Consider the following 24,398-nt stretch of genomic DNA (forward strand, 5'->3'; position numbering starts at 1 on the left):
AGTTGGAGGATTGTGACTGGTGTTACATTGCCTTGATAGTGAGGTGTTTTCTGTAAGTGCAGGATGATTTAGGTTTAGATTTGTGACATGGGTGGGGCCACTGGAGTGGCCTCCTTTTGTGGGTTCCAATATATACCACTAATTAGGTTTTTTTACATTAGACTGGTTTCCCATCTGTGGAAAGCTATCCAGAACAATAAGAAAAAAAATGGAGATCAAGAGAAGGAAGGAAAGACGGGCTCAGGGCAGGTGGAGTGGACATAGTGGTTGGGACCTCCAGGGTGAAGAAGGGAAAAGTGGGGATAAGACACTAGAGGGGGTTGTTAATGAGAACATTTTCCATTTACCCAGCTTTATTTATCCTGGTCAAGTCTCTGATTGTGATATGTCAGCTTGTGAACTTCCCAGTAGTTAGCTAAAATCATCTCAACCATATTCCCTAGATTCTGAACACATTAACTTTTCATGCCAAGGCCTTTTTCCGCAGAGGTTGCCCTGTTACCCCCTCCAGCCTTATGGGTAAATCATCTGTCTGCTGGTATAGACCCAATAGAGTGTGCGTTGCCTCTTAATGTGCTATCTCAATATGAATAACTGAAGGGCGAACTACTTCTTAGAGAATGAATTTTTCTACAAGGAACGATTACAGATAAATGCACAATTAAATTCGTTGGTTTTTTATAAGAGGTGTAGGAGTACCTGGCAAATAATTATAGGAACTTCCCTACCTTGCACTGTCTTTAAGCATTTAGATAGAGATTGGTGTAGTCTTTTCTCTTTAGCCTATTTGATTTTTATTTCTACAGACAGTAATTTAGTTGTTTGTGGTATAAATTCATATTGCATGTTCCTGCTTTAGTTTTCCATTCTTGACACTTACTGAGTATACATTCTCATACATTTGGCAGTTTCTCCATACTTTACAGCAATGGCATGTTTTAGTTCTTCGTCATTTTATCTGGCTAATATCTGTGTTTTAGGCAAGATCCTTTTAAAAATTAAGCTTTAACATTAATAAAATATTTAAATATTCAGTATAAAACATGAATTGAAAGAACCTTTTTTTTCCCCCCCGAAAGGAATTTTCACTTTGTAAAGGGTTTTACCATAGCAGTATTTTAAACAGTCTGCAGGCCCCTCTGGAAGCCAGTCTAATTAATTACTGCCTGGTGTCGGCCAGGTATTGTTCTGGAAAAGGATTAAGAAGAATTGCTGCCTGTCTGAAATCCTCAAGTTTTCAAAAGTCCCTTTCAGAATCTACACAAAACTTTAATCTACCTTTGGATTTTCTTGAATTAAGTAGACCTTTTTAAGAAGCCCCATATTCAGGGGGATTTCTTTAACTTATCCAATTTTGTTATTTTAGAATTTTAAAAATATAATAGTACTTTCATGTCTTTTCAGCCACATTACACTCTAAATTTTTTTGAACTATCCTGGGCATCAAATTAATATTGATTAGTAAGAGAAGGAATATGAATTCCAAATTGCAAATAACTGACTTGCTGATGAAGTTTTATAGCAAAATCCTTTGCAAGTCGGAGGATTCTGCACTGTTCTTGCTTACTGTAATGCCTCAGTGAAATGGAAATGGAAATAAGATGCTGTCTGTGAGTAAAGGTAAATATTATTCACTGACTTATGAATAGTACTTCAAATACGGGTGCTGAGTTTTATGTATTTCTGACAAAATATGCCAGTCACCACTCTTTATAAATTAGTCTTCCTATAATTCGTCTTTCAGTTTTATTGTCCTGAATTCATTTTCTCTTTCCTCAGAGGATGTACTGAGTAAAGATGCTGGGGAATGTGCAATATGCCTTGAAGAATTGCAGCAGGGAGATACTATAGCACGACTGCCTTGTCTATGCATATATCATAAAGGGTAAGTTTCTTTTTATGTTAACCAAGTTGATAGTAGAGTAAGCGATGCTTCTCAAAATTTCAAACATTGTCCTTAGGGCTGAAAAGTTTTCTTAATTGAAACTCCCTTCCCCTGTTTCTTAAAAAAAACAATTGCCTTCTTTACCTGCTGGAACTAAGATTAAAGCCCAAATCTGTTTGTATCCAAAAATCTACCATTTGCTAAACATCTCCTGTTACCCAGGTATTGTCCGTAACAGCTTAGCTAGGTTATTTCATGTAAACCTTGTAACAATCTCATTCTATAATTGAGGGAATAAGCCGAGGGACCATAGGAAATCTCTCCAAGGTCACATGGCTAGTAAATGGAAGAGCTGAGATTTTAGCCATGTCTGTTTGACTCCAGCATCCATCTAGATTCTCATAAAGTATTCTTAGTTTCAGAGCAACACAGGACAATTTTTAGGTAAAAAAAAAAAATTTATTTAAGGTGAACAGAAAAAAATAGAAAACTATAACATTTTAAACCAATAAAAGGAATAAGGCAGAATTTTATTTAAAGGTGGGTGTGCGGAAAAGCATAGAGATCACAATAAATAATACAAAATAAGGAGGCAAAAATAAATACAATATCAGTAATTTTAAGAAATCTAAATAAAACTCATCAGTTGACAGCAGACTGAAAGATTGAGGTATGCTGTTGCTGAGCAAACACTTAAACATAAGGATATAGAAAAATGTGCAAGTGAAGGAATAGAAAATTATGTCCGGGTAAATATTAACCACGAGCAACTGACAAAGCTAAATTAATATCAGACAAAATAAATTTTAACAAAAATATTGCTAGTATGATATGATAAAGGTATATAAAGTTCAGTTTTTGGTGAACCTAAGAACAGTCTCAAGGTAAAATATTTATAGAACTGTCAGAAAGAAATGGACAAAAATGTCATGATAATGGGAAATTTCAACATAGTTCTCACTGAGTCAAGCAGATGAACACAAAATGAGTCAAGACCTAGAACAATCAAGCAATACAGTTAACAGGTTTGTCTAATGGATGTATGTGTATCTGCGCCTAGCAATTAGTACATTTTCTTTTCAAGCACATGTGAAATACACAGAAATTGATGGTGTACTGGGCCATAAAGCAAGTTTTAGCAAACTACAAAAAATTGGTGCCATACAGAAAGCTAGCTGTTCTCTGGCCAGTTATATGTCAGTAATAAAAGATGAATAATCTTCACACATACTTTTAGGTAATTTGTAGATTAAAGAAGAAATATAATGGAGGGGTGTCTGGGTGGCTCAGTTGGCTAAGGGTCTGACTCTTGATTTTGGCTCAGGTCAGGATCTCAGGGTCCTGAGATCAAGCCCCCTGTCAGGCTCCACACTGGGAGTGGAGCCTTCTTAGAATTCTCTCCCCACTCCCCACCTACCCCCCAAAAAGAAAGGAAATCATAATGGGTCTTAGAAATACTCAAAACTGAATAACAACGAAAAACCCTTTTGACATTTTCTAGAGTGATCCTTGGAAGGCTTGTGTTAGAGTGGAGAGAAAGACTGGAAATCATTAAACAAGTTCTTCCTTAAGAAATTAGAAAAATGAAGAAACACAAAATAGAACAAAAAAATAATAAAGGTGAGAGAAGAAAATAATGAAATAAAAAAATTACCTGCTAGAGTAGAGACCAACAAAGCCAAAAGTTGGTTCTTTAAAGACAAATAAAATAGATAGGCCTCTGGCAGGATTGTCTCTAGAAGGAAAAAGTGAACAGTATAGGAATGACACATAACTTCAGACACAGAAATTAAAAATAATTGGAAAATTTTGTGAAAAATTTTACACTCTTTGATTTAAAAATATAAACAAAACAGGCAATTTCTTTAAGAATATTATTATCTTTCCAATTCATTATATATTATTTTATATTTTATATAATATATGTTTATTATATATTATTAATTGTATATTATGATATGTAGTAATTACCAAAATGATTCAAAAAGAAATAGAAAACCTGAGTTGACTAATAACTGTTACAAGTAGTTATTAAGACAAACCTTGAAAAACAACAAATATTAAAAATTAAAACAAGACCCAAAAACCTAAAAACAGGCTTACAAAGATGGTTTGACAGCAGGTTCTACCAGACATCCAAAGAACACCATGTTAACAATTGTAAACACTCCAAATAGTAGGAAAAGATTGTAGGTTCTCCCACTTATTTTATGAAAATAGTATAAACTTGATATTAAAATCAGACAAGGTAGGACGCCTGGGTGACTCAGTCGGTTAAGTGTCTGCCTTCGGCCTAGGTCATGATCCCGGGGTCCTGGGGTAGAGTCGTGCATTGGGCTCCTTGCTCAGCGGGGAGCCTGCTTCTCCCTCTGCCTGATGATCCCCCTGCTTGTGCTCGCTGGCTCTTTCTCCCTGACAAATAACATTTTTTAAAAAAATAAATAAAATCAGACAAGGCAAGTACAGGAAAGTAAATTAGAAGGCACTCTTATTTATGAACATAAATGCAAAAAATCCAAACACATATTAGCAAACCAAATTCATCAATATATATCTGAAGTAATGCCTCATGACTATTAGGAATGTAAAGACACTGTAAGATTAGAAAATTTATACATGTAGTACACCACATTAACAAAGGAGAAAGACCATATTATCTCAATAAATGTGAGAAAACAGTATAACTCTATACTTACGAATTGATTTCAAAACAAAAGCAAAGAGTAGATGTTAGATAAATTATTAAAATTAATAAGAGGGGTGCCTGGGTGACTTGGTTGGCTAAGTGTCTGACTTCAGCTGAGGTCATGATCTCAGGGCCTGACCCCTCTTGGGCTCCCCACTCAGAGGGCTCTCCCTCTGCCCCTCCCCTGACTGATGCTCACTCGCTCGCTCTCTCTGTCTCAAATAAATAAATAAAATCTTTAGAAAAAAATTAATGACTGGGGCACCTGGGTGGCTCAGTCAGTTAAGCATCCAGTTCTGGATTACGGCTCAGGGTCATGAGATCAGGCCTCCCTGAGATCCTGCTTAAGATTTTCTCTCTCTGTCCCTCCCGCTCTGTGCACATACGTGCATGCTCTCTCTTTTGCTCTCTTTTTTAGGGATTAAGAACTTAGCAGGGTTGCCAGATAGGAGCTCAACATGAAAATTAGTTGCATTCATATCCCAGTAAGAAAAAAGAAAATATAACTTTTTTTTTTTTATAGAATAACAACATTAACAGCCACAAAACCTACAATGGCTGTAAGCTGTGTTAAGAATGCATCCCAGAAAAGATACTCAAGATTTTAAAACTTCGCTGAAAGATATAGAAGATCTAAAATTTGAGGTATTCCATCTTGGGGATAGAAAGATTCCATGTCATAAAGATGTCACTTAACCCCAGATTACATAGTTAATATTGTCCCATTCAAATCTCAACTAGTTTTTTCATGTAATTTTATGAGTGGATTCTAAAATACACATGGACCAAAGAGCCTATATGGCAAGAACAGTCATACTCACGAAGAAGAAAACTGCTGGGGGACTTGCCCTGTACAGACACATTATAAGACTATTATTAAGACAAGTGTGGAAAGGGCATAGGAATAGAATCCATAAACACTCGTGTGCATATGAGAGACAGCATAGCACGGGGTTGTTAAAAGCATGGATTCTTGGAAGTTAAGCCTTCCTCCCAAGATTCAAGTCCCAGCCCCTCCACTAATTCATTGTGTGATCTTGGTCAAGTTGTAGTTAGCTTTCCCCTCCCTCAGTCTATAAAATGAGGCAATAGTACCAACTTCATAGAGTTGTTAGGAGGTTTTAAATGAGTTAAATTTTAGAAAGTGTTTGCACGTAATGGATACTATGTAAATATTTGTTAAGTAAATGAATAAATAAAAAAATTGATTTGGCAGAGGTGGTATTACAGTAGTAGAGAAAGAATGAACAATTCAGTGAACTGAACCAAATCAGTTGGTTATTGATGTAGAAAAATGTTATAGTTGAAATAAGAATCAATTCCCAATTGACTAATCATGTTCCTATGGAAATCAAAATCTTTACAAGTGTCGGAAAGAATGTAGAGAAAAAGGGTGCCTGGGTGGCTCAGTTGGTTAGGCGACTGCCTTTGGCTCAGGTCATGATCCTGGAGTCCCTGGATCAAGTCCCGCGTCGGGCTCCCTGCTCAGCGGGGAGTCTGCTTCTCCTTCTGACCCTCCCCCCTCTCATGTGCTCTCTCTCATTCTCTCTCTCTCAAATAAATAAATAAAATCTTTAAAAAAAAAAAAAAAAGAATGTAGAGAAATGTTCTTGACCTCTTGGTAAGAGATATTTTTAGGGCTAACATACCCCCCCCATCAACTTCGAAAGGAAAGTTGATAAATTTAACTGTATTAACATTTAAAACTTTTTTGCATCATGAATTTGTGAAAAAGTAAAAGAAAACTAGACCTCAGGCTGAGTTCTTTTCAGTACACGTAACAACAGTTTGTTGGTATGGTATCTGAAACAAGCTTCTCCTTCAGCAGCTTTCTGTAATGCAGTTAGCTCATTGCAGTTGGTAAGTGGAAGAACAGTGACAATGTAATGAGATGATCTTCGTACTGGTTCATAAAGAATATTTCTCAGCACATTAGTGTTTGCTCTATCAAATAAAAACAGATGAAAGTATATATGGAAATGGGCCGTGGGAGAATACAGTGTAGATATACCTTGTTTCATTGTGCTTCATTTTATTGCATTTCACAGATACAGCTCCCCCCGTTTTTTTCTTTTTAAACAAATTTAAGGTTTCTCACAACCCTGCATAGAGCAAGTCTATTGGCACTATTTTCCCAACAGCGTTTGCATACTTTGTGTCTCTGTGTCACATTTTGGTAACTCTCAGAATATTTCAAACTTTTTCATTAGTTATTTGTTATGGTGATCTCTGATCAGTGATTATGACTCACTAAAAACTCAGATGGTAGTTAGCCTATTTTAGCAATAAAGTATTTTTTAATTAAATTAATAAATTTACTATAAATATACGTAATTTAATTATATATGTTTTTCTTTTTTTCTTTTAATTTAAATTCAGTTAGCCAACATATAGTACCTCATTAGTTTCAGATGTAGAGTTCAGTAATTGATCAGTTGTGTATAACACCCAGTGCTCATCACATTAAGGTGCCCTCCTTAATGCCCATCACCTGGTTACCCCAACCCCCCACCCCCCTCCCCTCCAGCAACCCTCAGTTTGTTTTCTATTGTTAAGAGTCTCTCATGATTTATCTCCCTTTCTGATGACTTCCCATTCAGTTTTCCCTCCCTTCCCCAATGGTCCTCTGCCCTGTTTCTTATATTTAATTATGTGTGTGTATATATATTTAAGACATAATGCTTTTGCACACTTAGTAGTACAGTGTGAACATAACTTTGATATGCACTGGAAAACCAAAAAATTTATTTGACTCATTGCGATATTTACTTTATTGCTGTGGTCTAGAACTGAACCCCAGGATATGAGGTGTGCCTGATACATCCACTGAACATTCTTACACCCAGTTTAGTTAGACCACAGGCTTTATTTTGGAAGTTCTTGCTTGCTTCATTCATAGTTTTCAAATTTTGTGCATTAGGCTTTTGTCCCCATATTAATATTAATCCTTCCTTAGTCCTCTTTTTTAAGTAATCTCTATACCCAACATGGGGCTTGAACTCAAAACCCAAAGATCAAGAGTCCCCTGCTCCACTGACTGAGCCAGCCAGGCACCCCCTTCCCTAGTCCTCTTTATGTCAAGCTAACTTAACCCTTTTTTAAAAAAAATCCTGTATTTACAGTGGTATTTTATTTATCTGGAACAAACACAGCTTTGTTCTGGTTACAAGGTTGTATTGTTTGAGTGGTCTGCCTTTAACATGGGTTTTCCCATAAGCCCTGTTAGTTTTAGTGTATGATTTTGTAAAAAGCAAGGTTCATCAAAAATGTGTATACTATATTATAGCTGAAGTATTTGGATAATAACTTCCTATAAACCTATAAGAAAAAGACAAAATAGAAAATTTGTCAAAAGTTAAGTCAATTCAGAAGAAAAAAAAAGAACCCCGAATGGTCAGTAAACATACAAATGTAAATTGGTATACTTGGTGAATAGCTCTGTCATAGCTGTGTACTGTATATATTCCACAATTCAGTCATTCCACTCCAAAATATAAGCCCTGGAGGAATTCTTGATCTTGTGCTCTAGGACGGTGCTGCTACTCAGTGTGCAGGTCCAGAATGAAATAAAGGAGCTTGACTTGCAGTGATTTAAATTTTTTAAAAAAAGTTAAAACAGTGTAGTTAGATGCAAAATAAATGGGTATTCTGGCTCAAAAGCCCCTTATTTCATTGAGAACTGGTAACAGACAGCTCATGGATTAGCACTGTTTGTGGGCCACTCTTCGAGTAGCACAGCTCTAAGAGACATGTATAAGAATGTTCCTAGCATCACTGAAAGTGTCCATCAGTAAAGGAATGGACACATAAATTGCAATATGTTTGTATTTATGGAATATTACAGTGATACTTTCTCAGTGTCAGTCAAAATTACATGGCTTGTAAAATAAATACCCATAGGTACTGTGAATTGTTAATATATCTGGAGTATTTTGTTCAGTACTACTTTTTTTTGGTGGGGGGTGTGGGGGTAGAGGGAGAGGGGGAAAGAGAGAATCCCAAGCAGATTCCACACCTAGTGCGGAGCCCCATGGGGGGCTCGGTCTCACAACCCTGAGACCATGACCTGAGCTGAAATCAAGAGTTGGACGCTCAACCAACTGAGCCACCCGTGCGCCCCAGTTCAGTACTTCATTTTAAGGGATGTTTCAGTAGACCAGGGGACCACTAGAGCCAAGTAAGTAGGATAGAGAGCAGGCTGAGAAGCCAATTTGGGCATGATTATTTAGACAATAAAAGTCTTAATGCAACAGAAGTTATTTTAAGATATTTGAAAGAATATTGTGTGGATGAGATACTTTACCTTTTTTCCTTTTAATTTCATCCATTATTTTTACCCACCAAACTATCCTATCAGCATATGAGAAGGATACATAATAATTTTGCCTGTAAGCATATTAGCCAAGCCTTCTAGCTTTGTGACATATGCAGATTTGACAGTTATCAACAATGAGAATGTTGAGCAGTTTGAATTCTGCTTGGGTAACTTTCTAGCTGTTGGACAAATTACTTAACCTTATCAAGGCCTTACCATTTATCACAGTGAACTAAAACTTTCTGCAGTGATGAAAATGTTTCATATCTGTGTGTCTAGTAGAATAGCCAATAGCCGTGCACATGGCTTTTGAGCACTTGAAATGTGATAGTGTGACCGAGGAACTGCATTTTTCTTTTATTTAATCATAATGAATTTAAATAGCCACGTATGGGTTGTGGCTACTGCACTGAACAGTGCAGATCTATAATGAGGATAATTATATGCACCCTAATATTTAACTTCTAATAAAATCACAAAATATAAATGCAATTGGATGATAGTATTTTTATTTGTGTATGTATATGTATTGTAGAGTGGGATAGAATTAAAAGGCTATATTTATATGTAAGTATTGAAATATAGTCATTTAAAAGATGCAGTACTGTCAAGAATTAGAATTTAAAAGCTGTTTTTGATTACATTGATAGGTACATGAACAGATGGTATTTGCATGAATGAATATTTTGAGGAGAAAATTACCTGCCCAGATTTGTCACTTAATTTTGAATATTGGTAAAGTGTTAGTTCTTTAGATTCTCTTTTGGTAATGGTTGTTCTACTTAAACTTCAAAGTACTTTATAGCATAATTTTGCAAAGGTTATTTCCTTAACTGCTTTGAATAATCAAAATGTGGGATGCCTGGCTGGCTCAGTCAGAAGAGCATGCCACTGGATCTTAGGGTCATGAGTTTAGCCCCACGTTGGGTGTAGAGGTTACAAAAAAAAAAATCAAAATGTAATAAACAGATCCTTATCTTTTACTTACATATGCCAAATATACTCACTTAAAATATTGAAATTTTTTTCCTGTAAATATATATTAAGGTCAAGAAGTAAGAATTTTTATTATGGCTGTCATGATATCAATAATTAAACAATAAGTGTTTCAATTTTTCTGGTTTTGTTCTTTTCTAGCTGCATAGATGAATGGTTTGAAGTAAATAGATCTTGCCCTGAGCACCCTTCAGATTAAGCATCAACTTCCTGTTTTATAGGTAATTCTCCCTTTTTCTGTTTTAATTGCTTTTAAGCTTGTTACTTGAGTTATACATTCTCAGCCACCATTTTAATTCATTCATTTACTTATTGAAGTGTGTGTGTGTGTGTGTGTGTATGTGTATGTGTCCCAGACACTATGTTAGGTTACTGTGTAAAAAACTCACATGAAAAGATACATAGAAAACAACTTTATTGATTCCAGAAGAAAGTCATATATTGAGTAACTTCTCCATTCTTGGTACTTTAAAACACATTTAATTTTAGTTTAGTGCTTAAACCCATGAAGTATATGGTTTGTATAAACTTCATACATGTACTGCACATATGTACATATCAGTACATATTACCCTGTTTTACCACTAAGAAATCTGAAGGCCAGAGTAATTAATTTCATAACTTTAAGAAGCAGTATGCACAATAGTCCAAGGCATGCATTTAGTAAACAGAATCAAATTCTGTACTCTTATTCCAAACTTGACAGGTATGTTCTTAGGTAATGCAACATAATATTATAATTCTAATCATCATAATTAGTTAACATTTATGTTGCATTATTATGCGCCACGCATTGTTCTAAGCATTTTACATCTATTAATAACTCATCTAATTGTTGTAACAACCCTTTGAGCTCAGGACTCTTGCTATTCCTTTTCCCATTATACAGATGAGGAAACAAAGTTAGAGGTTATGGAACTTGACTAGTCAAGCTAGTTCTTGGTAGAACTGGGACTTGAACCCAGGCATATTGGCTGCAAAGATTGTGTTTTTATCTATTTTGCTATAATTAGGTAGGAGCATTTTCTTCAAAAAGTTGCATCATGTACTCATTCATTCAGTTTAATCTTGCACCTTAGTATCCTCAACATGTTATATAGTGCCTGTCTATACAGTAGGAGGAAAAGCGAAAAAAAAGATGAATTTTAAACCAAATACAGAATTTGTTTTGCTCTGCTGATTTAGCTGCTTATCCTGCATTATCTGAAATTGTTCAGTGAATTGAATGATAAACTCATTATTGTTTTTTCCATATTCCATGAAGTGAGTTAAATGACATCATTTAGCTTTGAAAAAGTAGTTAATTTAATTGATATCTTCGTATATATGAAAAGCTTTTTATGAGAAGACTTGCAGAAATGACATAAAGCACTGGGTTTTTACATCCAGGCAGAACATTTTAGCCAATCCAGGAATTGTTTCAGGAGTTGGAATCTCTGTATTCAGAGACCTAAGACGGTAACCGCCAGCAGTCTTTTCTGAATGGCTAAGACTAAAGATAGGAAACTGAAACAGATCATTGCCCTTAATGAGGATAATTTAATAGCAGCAGATTAGAGTATTGACAGAGGAGATTTGAGATTACTGAATAGCCGTTACAGCAACTGAAGTAAGAATGCAGCACGAAGTGAGACCTCTGTCACAATTACAGTAGGGTTCTGCATGGGAAATGGGAACTCCTTGGGAAGCTGGAGGGTATGAGAAGACTTGTCAGCTTTTTTTTTTTTTTTTTAAGATTTTATTTAGTTATTTGACAGAGACACAGCGAGAGAGGGAACACAAGCAGGGGGAGTGGGAGAGGGAGAAGAAGGCAGCAGGGAGCTCGATGTGGGGCTCGATCCCAGGACCCTGGGACCATGACCTGAGCTGAAGGCAGACACAGAACCACTGAGCCACCCAGGCACCCCAGACTGTCAGTTTTTGAACCTTTTCCCATGAGGTGGTTCAGAGCAGACTTTGACACACTGGAAGTATGAATTGGGATAAGATTTCTGTATAAAAGAAGAGTGGTGATGGAGTGATATTTTGAGTATATGTGCAGGTATGTTTTTATTTCAAGGTGAGCAGGTGTTTTGAAGAGGATGCTTTGGAATATCTTCACTGTAACCGTATGTCTGGGCCAATAAACTAAAAGTATAGCTAAAATTATAGAAGCATTTAAAGAGAAGTACTAAAAACTCGTGCTAATAAAATGAAATTTTTATCTTAGTATTTTACATACCAAGATAATATGTCTAAAGTTTTCACCTATAGATAAAACGTGTCTTTTAGAGGCAGTAAACTTTTTTATGTGAGATGGGATTTTATGGTCCTAAAAGTGTTTTTATCATGATCCAATCAGCTAAATTTTTCCTTTAGTGTTACAGTGAGCTTATGGGGTATAAGTAACATGTGTTTCATCTCATAGTCAATATACATGTTAGTCTTAAACAGCATTTCAGTTTCCTTACTTATGTATCAGTGTTATCTTTTTATTGATTTTTTTTTTTTTTTAATATATAGAACCTTAGTTTGGTGGCAGCTGCCCTCACAAATCTTATAAATCAGTGGAATCTGGGGCGCCTGGGTGGCTCAGTTAGTTAAGCGACTGCTTTCGGCTCAGGTCATGATCCCGGAATCCTGGGATCGGTCCCACATCGGGCTCCTGGCTCAGTGGAGAGCCTGCTTCTCCCTCTGACCCTCTCCCCTCTCATGCTGTTTCTCTCTCTCTCTCTCTCAAATAAATAAATAAATAAAATCTTTAAAAAATTTTTTAAAAGATCAATGGAATTTGTCTCTATGGGTCTTGAAGAGTCATTTTTACAAATGTACAGACATGGAATATCTTAACTCAAATTTTTGCTTCTGTGCTGACTGCTCTTATTTGTCAAATGATAAATTCCTCCCACCCCTTTTGCTGTCTTAGATTAAACGTGTGGGTTTGAAGAGAATTTATTGTTGTTAAAACATTTATTTATTTATTTTTAAAGATTTTATTTATTTGTCAGCGCACAAGCAGGGGGAGCGGCAGGCAGAGGGAGAGGCAGGCTCCCTGCTGAGCAGGGAGCCCAGTGTGGGACTCGATCCCAGGACCCTGGGATCATGATCTGAGCCGAAGGCAGATGCTTAACCAACTGAGCCACCCAGGCGTCCTGGTTGTTAAAACATTAAAAAAAAAAAGCAACATATAGCAGCACATACAGCATTTCTGATGTTCTTCAGCCTAAGAATTTAATGGACAGCCCAAAATAGATACACGTAACAGTCTAAGGTTTTGATTAGTTAGGAAATTGTTTACTATTTTTATTGGAGGTTGTTAGTTACTTAGGGGAAGGTTAATAGGTGTGTAGGTGTTACGTGTTGTGTGTGTTCTGTACTTCGGTGTGGTCTTTATTGTGGAGGGAGAATGACTGTTACGTGGTGGCTATTTTTTGTGACTGTTTTAAGCTTTAATTGGTCCTTCTGTCCTTAATCTGTTCTTTTGCAAAACACTAATTTTAGGAGTTTTTAGAATAGTAAGTGTATGAAAATGTATAGCAATGTAAAGCAGTGTTCCTGGGGAAATGGGTGTTGTATTTTGATTTGTATTAGTATTATGGACCACTGCTTAAACCTTATGCGTCTGCTTCTACACAGGTTTTCTTGTCTTTCCAAGATGCTTGAAAAACTGAGAGGATATGAGGATCTGTCTTTGGAAAAAGAAAAACAAAACTGCAGGCATATTCAGCCAGAAATCTGAGTTCTGTGAGACTTGGTAATGCAGAGATGGACAATCAATCATACAGGGGGATAACCCTGCTGAAGAGAGGACAGTTGCCACAGAACTCAGTGTACCAAACATGCATATAAAGGACACACAGGGATTTTGAAAATGCTGCACATCCCTTAATAGTCATCTACATAGGTAACACTGATAAACATTTTGTATTCAGACGCCAAAGTTAATTGATTTAGAAGTTGATTTTATTAAGTTCTGTAGAGCCGCGCAACTAGTTGTGTTTTGACTTGTTTTTTAGTTGGGGGTCACTTTATTTTCCCCAAGACAATGTTTCTGCATTCATCTGTTCTTAAACTGAAGACCACATAACGTACTTCTTATAAATTAAAGTCTTAAATGTGAAACCAAGAAATGTAATCAAGCAGTAAAACATTGTCTGAATGTAGACCATGATCTCAAGTTCTTCAATTTTTTTTTCCCCCAAGAGTGGAAAATAGACTTCTACATAGGAGAGCTAAAGTATATTAATATTTGAAATGAAAGGTGTAGCAGTACCAGAATGCAGTCCAAAGAGTAAATCAAGTTACATAATTGCATTTTAATGAACTAAATTGAATTGCGATTTATTAAATGTATTTTTTCCTCTTAAGTAAAACTGCTCAATAATCAGTAATGAATCATCTTGCAGCTATGCAACTTTAAAAATATATATATATAAATTACCAATTTTAAGTGCTGCCAGCTATAATAACTTTGTTTTAACGGGTATTTTTATTTGTTCTTTTCATGTAATTATTTTATTGTGCTTTGCATCTCCAGACAGTTTTCCCACATTTGGGTAGAATGTTTAGCAGGTTGTAAACTTAGTAACTTATGAAAAGGGTAAAATATAATTTTCTTGAATGGCACTTGGAATAATTTGAGGGACATTTTATATACTTTTAAAAATCAATTTAATTGGGGTGCCAGATTTATAGCAATTTGCATCTTTAATTTTCCAGATAATCTGGAGGTTAGTGTTTGATAAATGATTTTTTAAAGCAAATATGAAGATTTTGTTAATTTATAATTTATTAATGTGTTATTACTGTAATTGAAAATGTTATAGAGACTTTTAAATTCAGTCTTGTGTAGAAGGAAATGTATTAAGCAAAATTATGTGAATAAATATTCCCACAAAATACATTTGAATGGTTAAAAAATACTGGAAGAGAGCAATCAGGGCTACAATAGTGAATGTCTTTTTTTTTTTTAATATAAAAAGATACCAATAAGTAGATTTCATATTTTCATCATATAGGGAAAATGTTATCAGTGAACATTTAAGCAGTGCACTTTACTTGGTATAATTGAAAGTTGCACAGTACTGTTTCCTTATTTTAAACTGTATTTAAATATTTGCTTTTCTATTTAATGCTGCTACTCTTATTCTCAAATTTTTTCCCTATTTCTGCTTCTGTTTCATATTTTTTGAAAGGGCATGTACAGGAGCAGCTGCTGCTACCCAGAAAAATTGGTGTTTTAGAAGCAATTAAAAGAATTTTTCATTGCTTTTTGTGTGATCCTAGACCAGATAACATTTTCCCTAAAGTTATGCTGTGAAATGCCTTTAGTTATGCTGCAATTGACAAAAGCATCCAAAACCTCAGTTGTGACCACGGACAGCATGATTTCATAGGTGCTTTTTAAACCAGTTATGGGAAATACTCTTCCCTCAAGGAAAATATTCTTTCCTTAAATTTTTTTCTGTTATTATGAAATCTTAATACGAATCCATTTTGTTTCACATTTTTAATTTTGAAAGCTTTCACACATAGACACATACCCACTCCCCCCCAGGAGAAGCCTCAAAGTATTCTTTGAGTCTGTGAATGATTCATTTTTTCTACTACTGGTATATTGTTATGGTAAGAATTATTTTGTTGTCTTCCGTTCTTGAAGGCAGAGATTAACTCTGGCTATGGTAATTACCTATTAATATTCTCCTGGAAGTTGATTTTCAGATACGATTTACTCATGGACTTTTTAATTTCCTAAGCTTATGCTCTTTTCCTTGTTTGTCTGTACCGTACTCTCGGTCTCTCGCTCAGCCTCTGATTGTCATAGGGTCCTGTGCGGCAGCTGCTACAGTGGGAGCCCTGTGCTCTAGAAGAAAGTTCAGTGTTTATTTGTGTCGAGTGCTATTTGATTATTATATTTGTCTAGAACAGTATTTACTTAAAATCTGTTTATAGCAATCCCTTTTTTGTTAAAATTGACAGAGGTTAGCATTTTTTTATTTTAAGTTCAGTCTCCATCAGTGATTCCCTAAAAGAGAAATTGAAAAGAAAATGTTTTTATAGCCCAGATACTCTGGTTTTTATTCAAAGTCAAAGTTGCTACTCTGGAAAATATTACAATATTCTACATAATGTGGCTTACAATATTTGTAAATCTGTACGTGGACACGGAATAGTGTTAAGTAGGATATAAAATCACATTAGATATATTTAAGTACGTAGCTTGAAACTACTGACAACTGAATATTATGGAGGCAAAATAAAGATAAACCTAGACACCCAAGTTGGTGGTAGCTTTCTAGAATCTTTGTAAATACATGTTTTCCAATAAGATCACACTTACATATTTAGAAAGCAATATGTTCTGAAATTTCACTTTAGTGCCACTCTTCATAATGGGTTTATTGCCAATTTTGACTCCTCGTTTTACTTTGATCTGGCTCTTTGGGTTTTGTTGTTGTTGCCAGAATGTATAAGAGATAGTAAGATTATTCTATCTTACTTCTTGACTTTTTGCCAGAGAAATTAGACTAAGCCTCATCTTAATCTCTGTTTTTCAGATCTGGTTATAAATCTGATATAGATTGTATTTTAAGAGCAGTGTTTGTGATTGAAATATAAATAATGGTTTCTATAACTGATTTTTTTTGTGATAGCTGAACCACATTTAAAAGGCCATGTTGTTAACCTGCATGCTATATGGGTTTTGGTTTCTTAGTGCAAGTCTTATATTTCTTTTAAATGTTACACTGTTATTTCAGTTCTCACCCACTAAACACTGTATTAGAATGTAGCCCAAAATGCCTGAGGGTGTGGCACTGTTAGCATATTTGCAATATGTATTTTGAAAAGATTTCAGGTTAAAAATGTATACATGAAAGTGGCATATTCCTTTTCAAAGCTTATTTTACTTTCTAAATTTGGGTATAATGAAGTTTAAGAGCAGTTGTTTAAATTAACTTCCTGTATAGCAAGACTAAGAGATATTTCTTTAAATGAAAAAGACAATAAATTAAATGTAAATATTACCTAATTTTATATACTAACTTGGAGAGTTGAAGAAAGGAAATTTCCTAACAAGGAGCTACTACATTCGAACAAAGCATGAAACTCTTTCTAAAAATTCAAGAATAATTGAATTTCGTATCTGATTGATAATCCATATTATGCATCAATAATATCCAAACCATCTAATTTTTTTCCACAGAGCAAGTTTCCATATAAATCAGATTATTGAGAACTTTGTAAAACTGCATAGAGGTAAATGTTGCTTATTAATTGTGAGTACAGTTTGTTAGTTGCAGGAAATCTTCTGGTTCATTGGGGCCATTTTCTTGCAGTTGGATCTATCCTGAGGTGAACTCAATACATATTGACAATGTGTTAAATGTGAAGTGTCCCTTGTTCTTGTACAGATCAGATACTAAGTTAAAAAAAAAAAAAAATTCCAGCATGCCAGTATTTTGTCTTTGGCCTATCACCCCACAACCCCTTTTTTGAAGTGTGTAACTTTTGATTTTTTCTTTGCTATATTGTGAATAACAGTAAATTATCTGTTTTATTGTCTACTTTTCTTCTCTATCCAGATCTTTTCATTCTGAAACTAAATTGCTCCTTGGTTTTCTTTAGAGAAAGTTGCTACGTGGTAATACTCCTACTAGTGATTCTTACTGGGGAACAGCTGAATGGGTACAACTTTTGGTAATAACTTACCCAGGCAGTACTTTGAGTGCCATATTCTGTGAGTGCTGTGTTTTAAGTTAGGAAGCTGAATGTTCTTTTTAAATCACAGAATTCCTGAATTGAATGGGAAATACCTGGTCTTTGAAGTTCAGCTGATTCTCTGGAAAGAACTAAAAGCATTGAAGAAAACCAGATATGTTAATATTAAGTTTTAGCTGAAACATTACTATACTTAGGGGGGTTGGTTGGTATATTTTCAGATACTTAAGCCATCATTAATTGTAGACCAGTGGCTAATAATAAGATAAATTGTTGGTTGCTTGTTTATAGAGAAGCAAAGAGCAGTATGGCATAAACTCACATCCCAGAAATAAAGGAAAAATTTTAAAGTGATATTGTAGTATCTGTCAACCAACACTGTGCTTCTTAGCTCTGCCCTGGACTGTGAGGCACCTGTCAGGACCCCACGTCTTAGAATATGTGACTGATTTCTCCTATTATAAATTTTCATGCCTTCCTTTTTGATTTGATATGCTGAGATTGATAGGTACCAATGGTTTAATGTTTATAAACGTACAGTTTGCCTGTGCCCTCTTTCCAGTGAACCTGGTGCTAGCATTTTGAAAAGGTTACATTTTAGTCAATAGCATTTTGGACACCTGTGTGCATATGATACAGTTAACAGACCCTATGGGGAGATAAAAAGAGATTTTGGAATTTGATGATGGTATTGGTCTTTATTACAGAAATCCATTACATTTTATTTCTTTGCAATGACTGAGTATCAGTTTCTTAGAAAATCACAGTAATAATATTCATTGCTTTGTTCATGGTTTCAACAATGACTCTTCTGTAATACCTCTTACTTTCCTCTATTAGAAAGTACTTTCCTATTAAATAAGGTATCAGAAGCATCCATCACAAGAAATATAGAAAGTGTATTAGGAACAACTTGTATTAGTATGTTCTAAACTAAAATGGAACAATTAATTACTGCCATTTTAATAAATAAAACTTCCAAATGATCTTGCCAAATTATCCTGTTATTTAGAAATAGAAAATAGAATGTTTTCGAGGGAATTTGTCATATCTGCTGTAATGTCTAGAAGTTGACAGTATATTACAATAAAACAATTATCTGATTGCTGAAAGGTTACCATGAATTAACTGTTTATCTATTTTTGTACACCCATTAAGTTAAACGTCTAAAATAGCTTGAGAAACAACTATGGTGGTAATGAACAAAGAGGTCTTCATTACCATAACCAGAAGTAAAAATGTACTTTGAAATTTCTTTTTTTTTTTTTTTAAGATTTTATTTATTTATTTGACAGAGAGAGATAGCGAGAGCAGGAACAGAAGCAGGGGGAGTGGGAGAGGGAGAAGCAGGCTTCCCGTGGAGCAGGGAGCCCGATGTGGGACTCGATCCCAGGACCCTGGGACCATGACCTGAGCCAAAGGCAGACGCTTAACGACTGAGCCACCCAGGCGCCCTACTTTGAAATTTCTAATGTGAAACCTATTTGTACATTTTTTAATTGAAATATGATTGTAGTAGAGCTCTTAAGCTTTGGGGAGGGATGGTCTGTCAATATGTAATCATAACTTTTAAAAATTTAGATTGTATTTGGTAATATTACGTTATGTTTTAAAAAGAGGAGTAATCTTTTGAAGCGCAGTTTTCATGATGTAAGAGGTATTGAGCTTTGTAGCAGAGTGGTTAAGAACACAGTTCTGGAGCCAGACTGCCTGGTTTTGCTATCTCTTTGACATTGGGCGAGATGCTTAACTTCTCTGTGCCTTGCCTCTGCCTATAAACCTATAAAAAGAGGTGAAGAAACTACTACCTACCTCAAGGTTGTTGTGAGGCTTAATGGGAAAGGGACATGTATGCACCAGACACACAGTAGACAATAATACTAGGGGTTATTATAGACAGTAAAAATATCTGTGCCCATCTATGAATAAATAATTTTTGTTATTCTCTCCAGTCATGAGGTAGCAGAGTAATGTCTTAGACTTTAGCTGATGCGTTTAAGAAACCTACATATATAATAGAAGACATTGTGGATTCTGTTCTTCCTTCTTGCTAAAATCTAGAGATTTACTGTCCCAGCAATTCTGTATTAAGCATACTTGGTTCTGTGGACTGTTAGGGACCAAGAATAACAGAAATCTAAGCTAGCTAACCTCTAAGACCTTAATCTTTAGTGGGGGAAGCAAATAAGTAAGCAAGCATATAATAAAGAGTAGTAATTGCTGTTATGGACATGTACACAAGGTATAGTAGGGGTAGTGAGGAAGGTCACTGGATTAGGCAAGAGAATGATGAAACAAAGTCTTTAAGAACAGATCATACATAACTCCAGGGGATATGGATAAAAGGACATGTGCAGTGGGAGGTTTGGGAAGGGTATTCCTAAGGCAGAGAGCATAGCACATACAAGCAGGACATTCTAGGAGAGTTGCTATGTCTAGACTGGTAAGCAGATAGCAAAGCATGAAGGGATATATGTGCCAAACTAAAATTGGAGGATTTTTTTTTAAGGTTTTATTTATTTGACAGAGAGACACAGTGAGAGAGGGAACACAAGTAGGGGGAGTGGGAGAGGGAGAAGCAGGCATCCCGTGGAGCAGGGAGCTTGATGGTGGGGCTCGATCCCAGGACTCTGGGATCATGACCTGAGCCGAAGGCAGATGCTTAATGACGGAGCCACACAAGCGCCCCACAATTGGAGGATCTTAAGCAGGAAAAAGACAGTCAGATTTACTCATCAGATTAGAGAAGAATGAAACTAGAGGCAGAGAGACTTTGTTAGAAAATGGATAGCAGTTCAGGCAAGATAGAGGCAAAACTAAAGGAATGACAATAGGGAAAGGAAAGATGAAGAACTTAAAAATTTAGAGAGGAAAATGAACTCAGCTTGGTAATCATTTACATGTGTGGGGATGAGAGACCAGACCAGGACAACTCCATCTGTACTTTCTCCACATCGTGAAGGGTTGAGTCTTAAGGACAGAATATCTCTACTTGGGGAAAGCTGATTATGTCAGAAATATTCCTGGAGAACCTGAGATAAAGAACACCAACTCTAACATAAAGAAATTAGATCTGAAATGGGAGGCAGAGCCTTGAGAAAGAAGCCAGACAGGAATAGTTGGCAAGTTGTGAGAAGGCAAAAGAATATACGTGGGGGTGGGGGGGGTGGGGCTGTAAGGGTTTGGGAGTTGTCTAGCCACAAACGTTGCCAACACTGTTAGAAGAGTCAGTAAGTGCTTGATAAGTGGGGTACGCTGTACCAGTACAATGACATCTAAGTTGGTTGAGTTGGACCTCCCAAAACCCCACCCTCACATTCCCCCTTAACTTCAGATGCCTGTTGGAATAGGGCCATGTTTTCTCAGGTTTGCATGGTGAAATGCTAAGATGCATTCTGAAATATGAGGTTTTCTCTCTGGTCCTTTTGTCCCAGACCCTTTGCATTATGCTCGTCTTCTTAGCCACTCACAGCAGAAGGAAGGTATTATTGGAAGTAGAATATTTGTAGAATTTGGTATACAGGAAAGATGGATGCTACTTTGCGATAGGTGAGTTAGGCTGAGCAAGGGGAGGACCAGAAGAGGTTTATTAATTTCTGGAAGGCTATGCGTTGCCAGTGGGTGCTTCATGATTATCTTTGTTCAGTGAAGGACAGAAAAAGAGGACTGATAAGCTTATATTTAGTTCCTGGAGAAGCAGCAGAAACCCTGGGATATCCTTGTATTATATTAGGTCAGGTAGTCCGTTCTCCTCACAGATTCCCTAATCTAATACAGCACATCTGTGGGGACACCAAACTTTGACAGGTTTCTCCGAATTGGTTCAAAGATGCACCGGTAGATAACTTGGAACTTCCTAGACCAGGAATTCCTACAAAGCAAGGCCTGTTAGAATAATAGAAACTTAACACCTTAGAGGGAATTGTCCTACAATGTAAAAAAACAAGCAAACCTTATATTCAAAAATATAATTGCGTGATTTAAGATTTGACTTCTCATGTAAAATAAGGTGAGAATACTTTTTCTGCAACACCTTAATGATGCCATAATTTTAAGACCGTTGTTAAATTCTGCCATATAGTGCCTTACTCGTGTGGTTCTTTTCCATGGACTTAGGAATTCAGTGTTCATTATTTTATGAGAGTTAAAAAGTACCTGACCAAAAAATAACTTCCCAACAAAGTCAGTATAAGACTTAAATTCTTTCTGATTGGCTTGATAATTTAGTAGCTGGGTAACTGAAAACAATCTATATACTGTTAGCAATGGAGATTTATATTTCAGAAAAATACCAAATAACTGGATGTCCTGAACATTTTAAGGTAGCTCATTTATAAATTAAAGTGTTACTAAATCTGTAAATGTTAAGGATAGTTGTTATCCAAATAGAGGATATCCATCAAGGGGGGGTCAAACAGCATACAGTTCATCACTGTTGGAGTTCAAACATTGCAAAGGCTAAAGGCCTTCCTAGGTCTTTAAATATCCAAACTATTGTCATTTTAGCATGTAATTGGTATAAAAATTGTCAGATATTTTTAGATGTTTTTTTCATTTTTGAAATCTGATGTATATTATAGCACATCTGTATTTGGAAATAGCCACATTTTAAGTGCTCGAGAGCCATATGTGACCAGGGGCTGATAGGTCTAGATGACTCTGGGAGGTTGGTTTTCCACTCTAATCTGTCCTCACCTAAATATTTTTCAAGGTCCTATAATTCAAACCTGGTAAAGACCTTGGTCTCTGAAAGTTAATTAGGTACAATGCGTGACCAGAGCTAATCCTCTTTTGTTACTAAACTGAGTCAGAGTTCCCTAATTTTTTCAGTGAGACCGGAAGTACCTTGAAAAGGTTGATGATTTAAGGAATCCTCTTTATTTGCTTTCACAAATGTCACTGGCTTTGTTATGACTGCAGTTTTGGTAAAGATGCACAAGCTCTGAATAACTGAGGCAGTGTTATAGTTAGGAGTTGGTGTGTTTGTGGTGACCAACAGGAATTGTAAGCAGTGCTGATGAATAGCTCTAGTCCGAGTTGTCCCCTGTATAGAGCCCTGTGGGGACAGTTGCGTGAGTTTCAGGCCTTCTAGCAGTAGTCAACTTTGTACCACATCCATGCTTAAACTGCTAAACTTGTCCACCAGACCCTCATTCACAAAACCGAGACTCTTCAAATCCTTAGCTTTGACAGTCACCAGTGGTGAAGTCTGAGCTGTCTTCAGTAAGCTGCTCCCTGCTTGTGTGGAGTTCTGTGCTCAAGCGCCCTGTTAAAAGGAGTCAGGGGTTGAATTGCCAGGGCGTTTGTCCACAAGGATGGCTACACCATGGGAAAAGAGGTATATTGCACGCTTCAACTTTGGGATCCCTGCAAGTCAGTAATCCTTAAAACTTGACTGAAGATTAGATCAACTTGGGAGGTAGGAAGGGAAGACAGTTTTTTAAAAAATGTTAAGGCCTTTACCCCACACCAGAGATTCTGAGTTAATTGTTGTGTGTGTGGTGTGTATACAGCCAGTCTACGACTTTATCTGGGGTTTTCTCACACCCCAAATGGAGTGTCAGCCCTTGGGGCGGGGAGCGCCAAGCATGTCCTAGACCTTTACCGCTAACATCTCGCTACATGCCCTCTAGTTCTCTTTGCTCAAACTTACGGCTCTTTTTGACTGAGAAAACCGTGCCTGTATCTTTACCTATTCCAACTCCGTGGTTCATAGAATAAATTGCCTGTGTCAGCCAGGTTGGGGTCCTTGAAAAAAAAATTTTTTTTTCCGTTTTGCACACCGAAGTTTGTAGATTGCTAAAAGCCCTTTCTGCCTCCAGAACTCGGCTCTGATAAATCAAAAGCCTTTTAGCTTTCAGGTTCATGTTTCTTCCTTTGGCTTTAAAAAAAAACTTTGACATCAAAGTTGAGCAATGATGTCTTGCTTTTGATTCTTGTCTGTCCCTCCTGAAGTAGCAGCTGCCCGTGAGTCACTGAGTGAGTGGCCATAAGCACCAGCAACAAAAGGCATGAAAAATGCGGCAGTTACTAGTTCAGAAATGGCATTCTGTTACACCTACCACAATCACCAGAAAGCCACTAGAGGTAACTGTGAGTATGTGAGTAGCTGTTGTGTGATGTTCATTCTCGGAGCTCTGCTGGTAATCTTGAAGTCTTCTCAGCCTGAAGAAGAATGTGTGGGAGTTACTTGAACTGGAACGCAGGGTGAACTGAAGTGTGGGTTCATTCATGTAGCACATATTTATTGAACATTGGATAGAAGTACAATACTGTGTGAGACACTGCCTGGACACTGATGTGGAAAAAAGAGAGTTTCTACCCTTAGGGAGCTTACGATTTCAGTATTTTTAGCAAAGGCTGGTGATGAGGCATGGCATAGCAAATATATAAATAACGTGGTGTGTGAAACCTAGTTCTTGAATAAGCATTTGTGTCGGATCTGTCAAGGCGTAAAATTATTAAAGTCCTTGGAAAACACTTTATGTGACTGTGCGTCTGTTAACAGTTTCATGTTGGTGCCAGCCTTGGTATGTGTCAGTGCTGCTCAAACAGGTGAAAAGAGATGAAAGTTCTGCAAACACGAGGATTGCAGGAGAGGCAGGAGAGGCAGACAGATTTGTTAGCTCATTTCCATTTTTCAGAGGCCTGGTTCCTCGATCAGAATGGTGATATATTTCTAATGAGATTTTTTTCCTTCGCAGCTTTTTTTAAAAGCTCCAGTAAGTTACAATTTGCACACGACAAAAACATCCATTGTAAGTGTTGTCTGATGAGTTTGGATACATAGATACACTTGTGCAGCCATCACCACAAGA

The 24,398-nt window shown here is 36.4% G+C and overlaps 1 protein-coding gene across 1 annotated transcript in view; it reads left to right on the forward strand.

The window, feature by feature from the left end:
* The window catches only part of ZNRF2 (zinc and ring finger 2), a 91,581-nt gene extending 74,155 nt beyond the window's left edge, over positions 1 to 17,426 (forward strand). Inside the window, exons 3-5 of the mRNA XM_035020831.1 lie at positions 1,780 to 1,885; positions 10,024 to 10,103; positions 13,498 to 17,426. Coding sequence (XP_034876722.1) covers positions 1,780 to 1,885; positions 10,024 to 10,081 — 164 coding nt within the window. The 3' untranslated portion in view covers positions 10,082 to 10,103; positions 13,498 to 17,426. The remainder of the gene's footprint in view (positions 1 to 1,779; positions 1,886 to 10,023; positions 10,104 to 13,497) is intronic.
* Positions 17,427 to 24,398: the final 6,972 nt, after the last annotated feature.

The sequence above is a fragment of the Mirounga leonina genome, unplaced genomic scaffold (assembly GCF_011800145.1).
Source record: "Mirounga leonina isolate KUSES-001 unplaced genomic scaffold, KU_Mleo_1.0 Mir_174, whole genome shotgun sequence".
Classification (NCBI taxonomy): Eukaryota; Metazoa; Chordata; class Mammalia; order Carnivora; family Phocidae; genus Mirounga; species Mirounga leonina.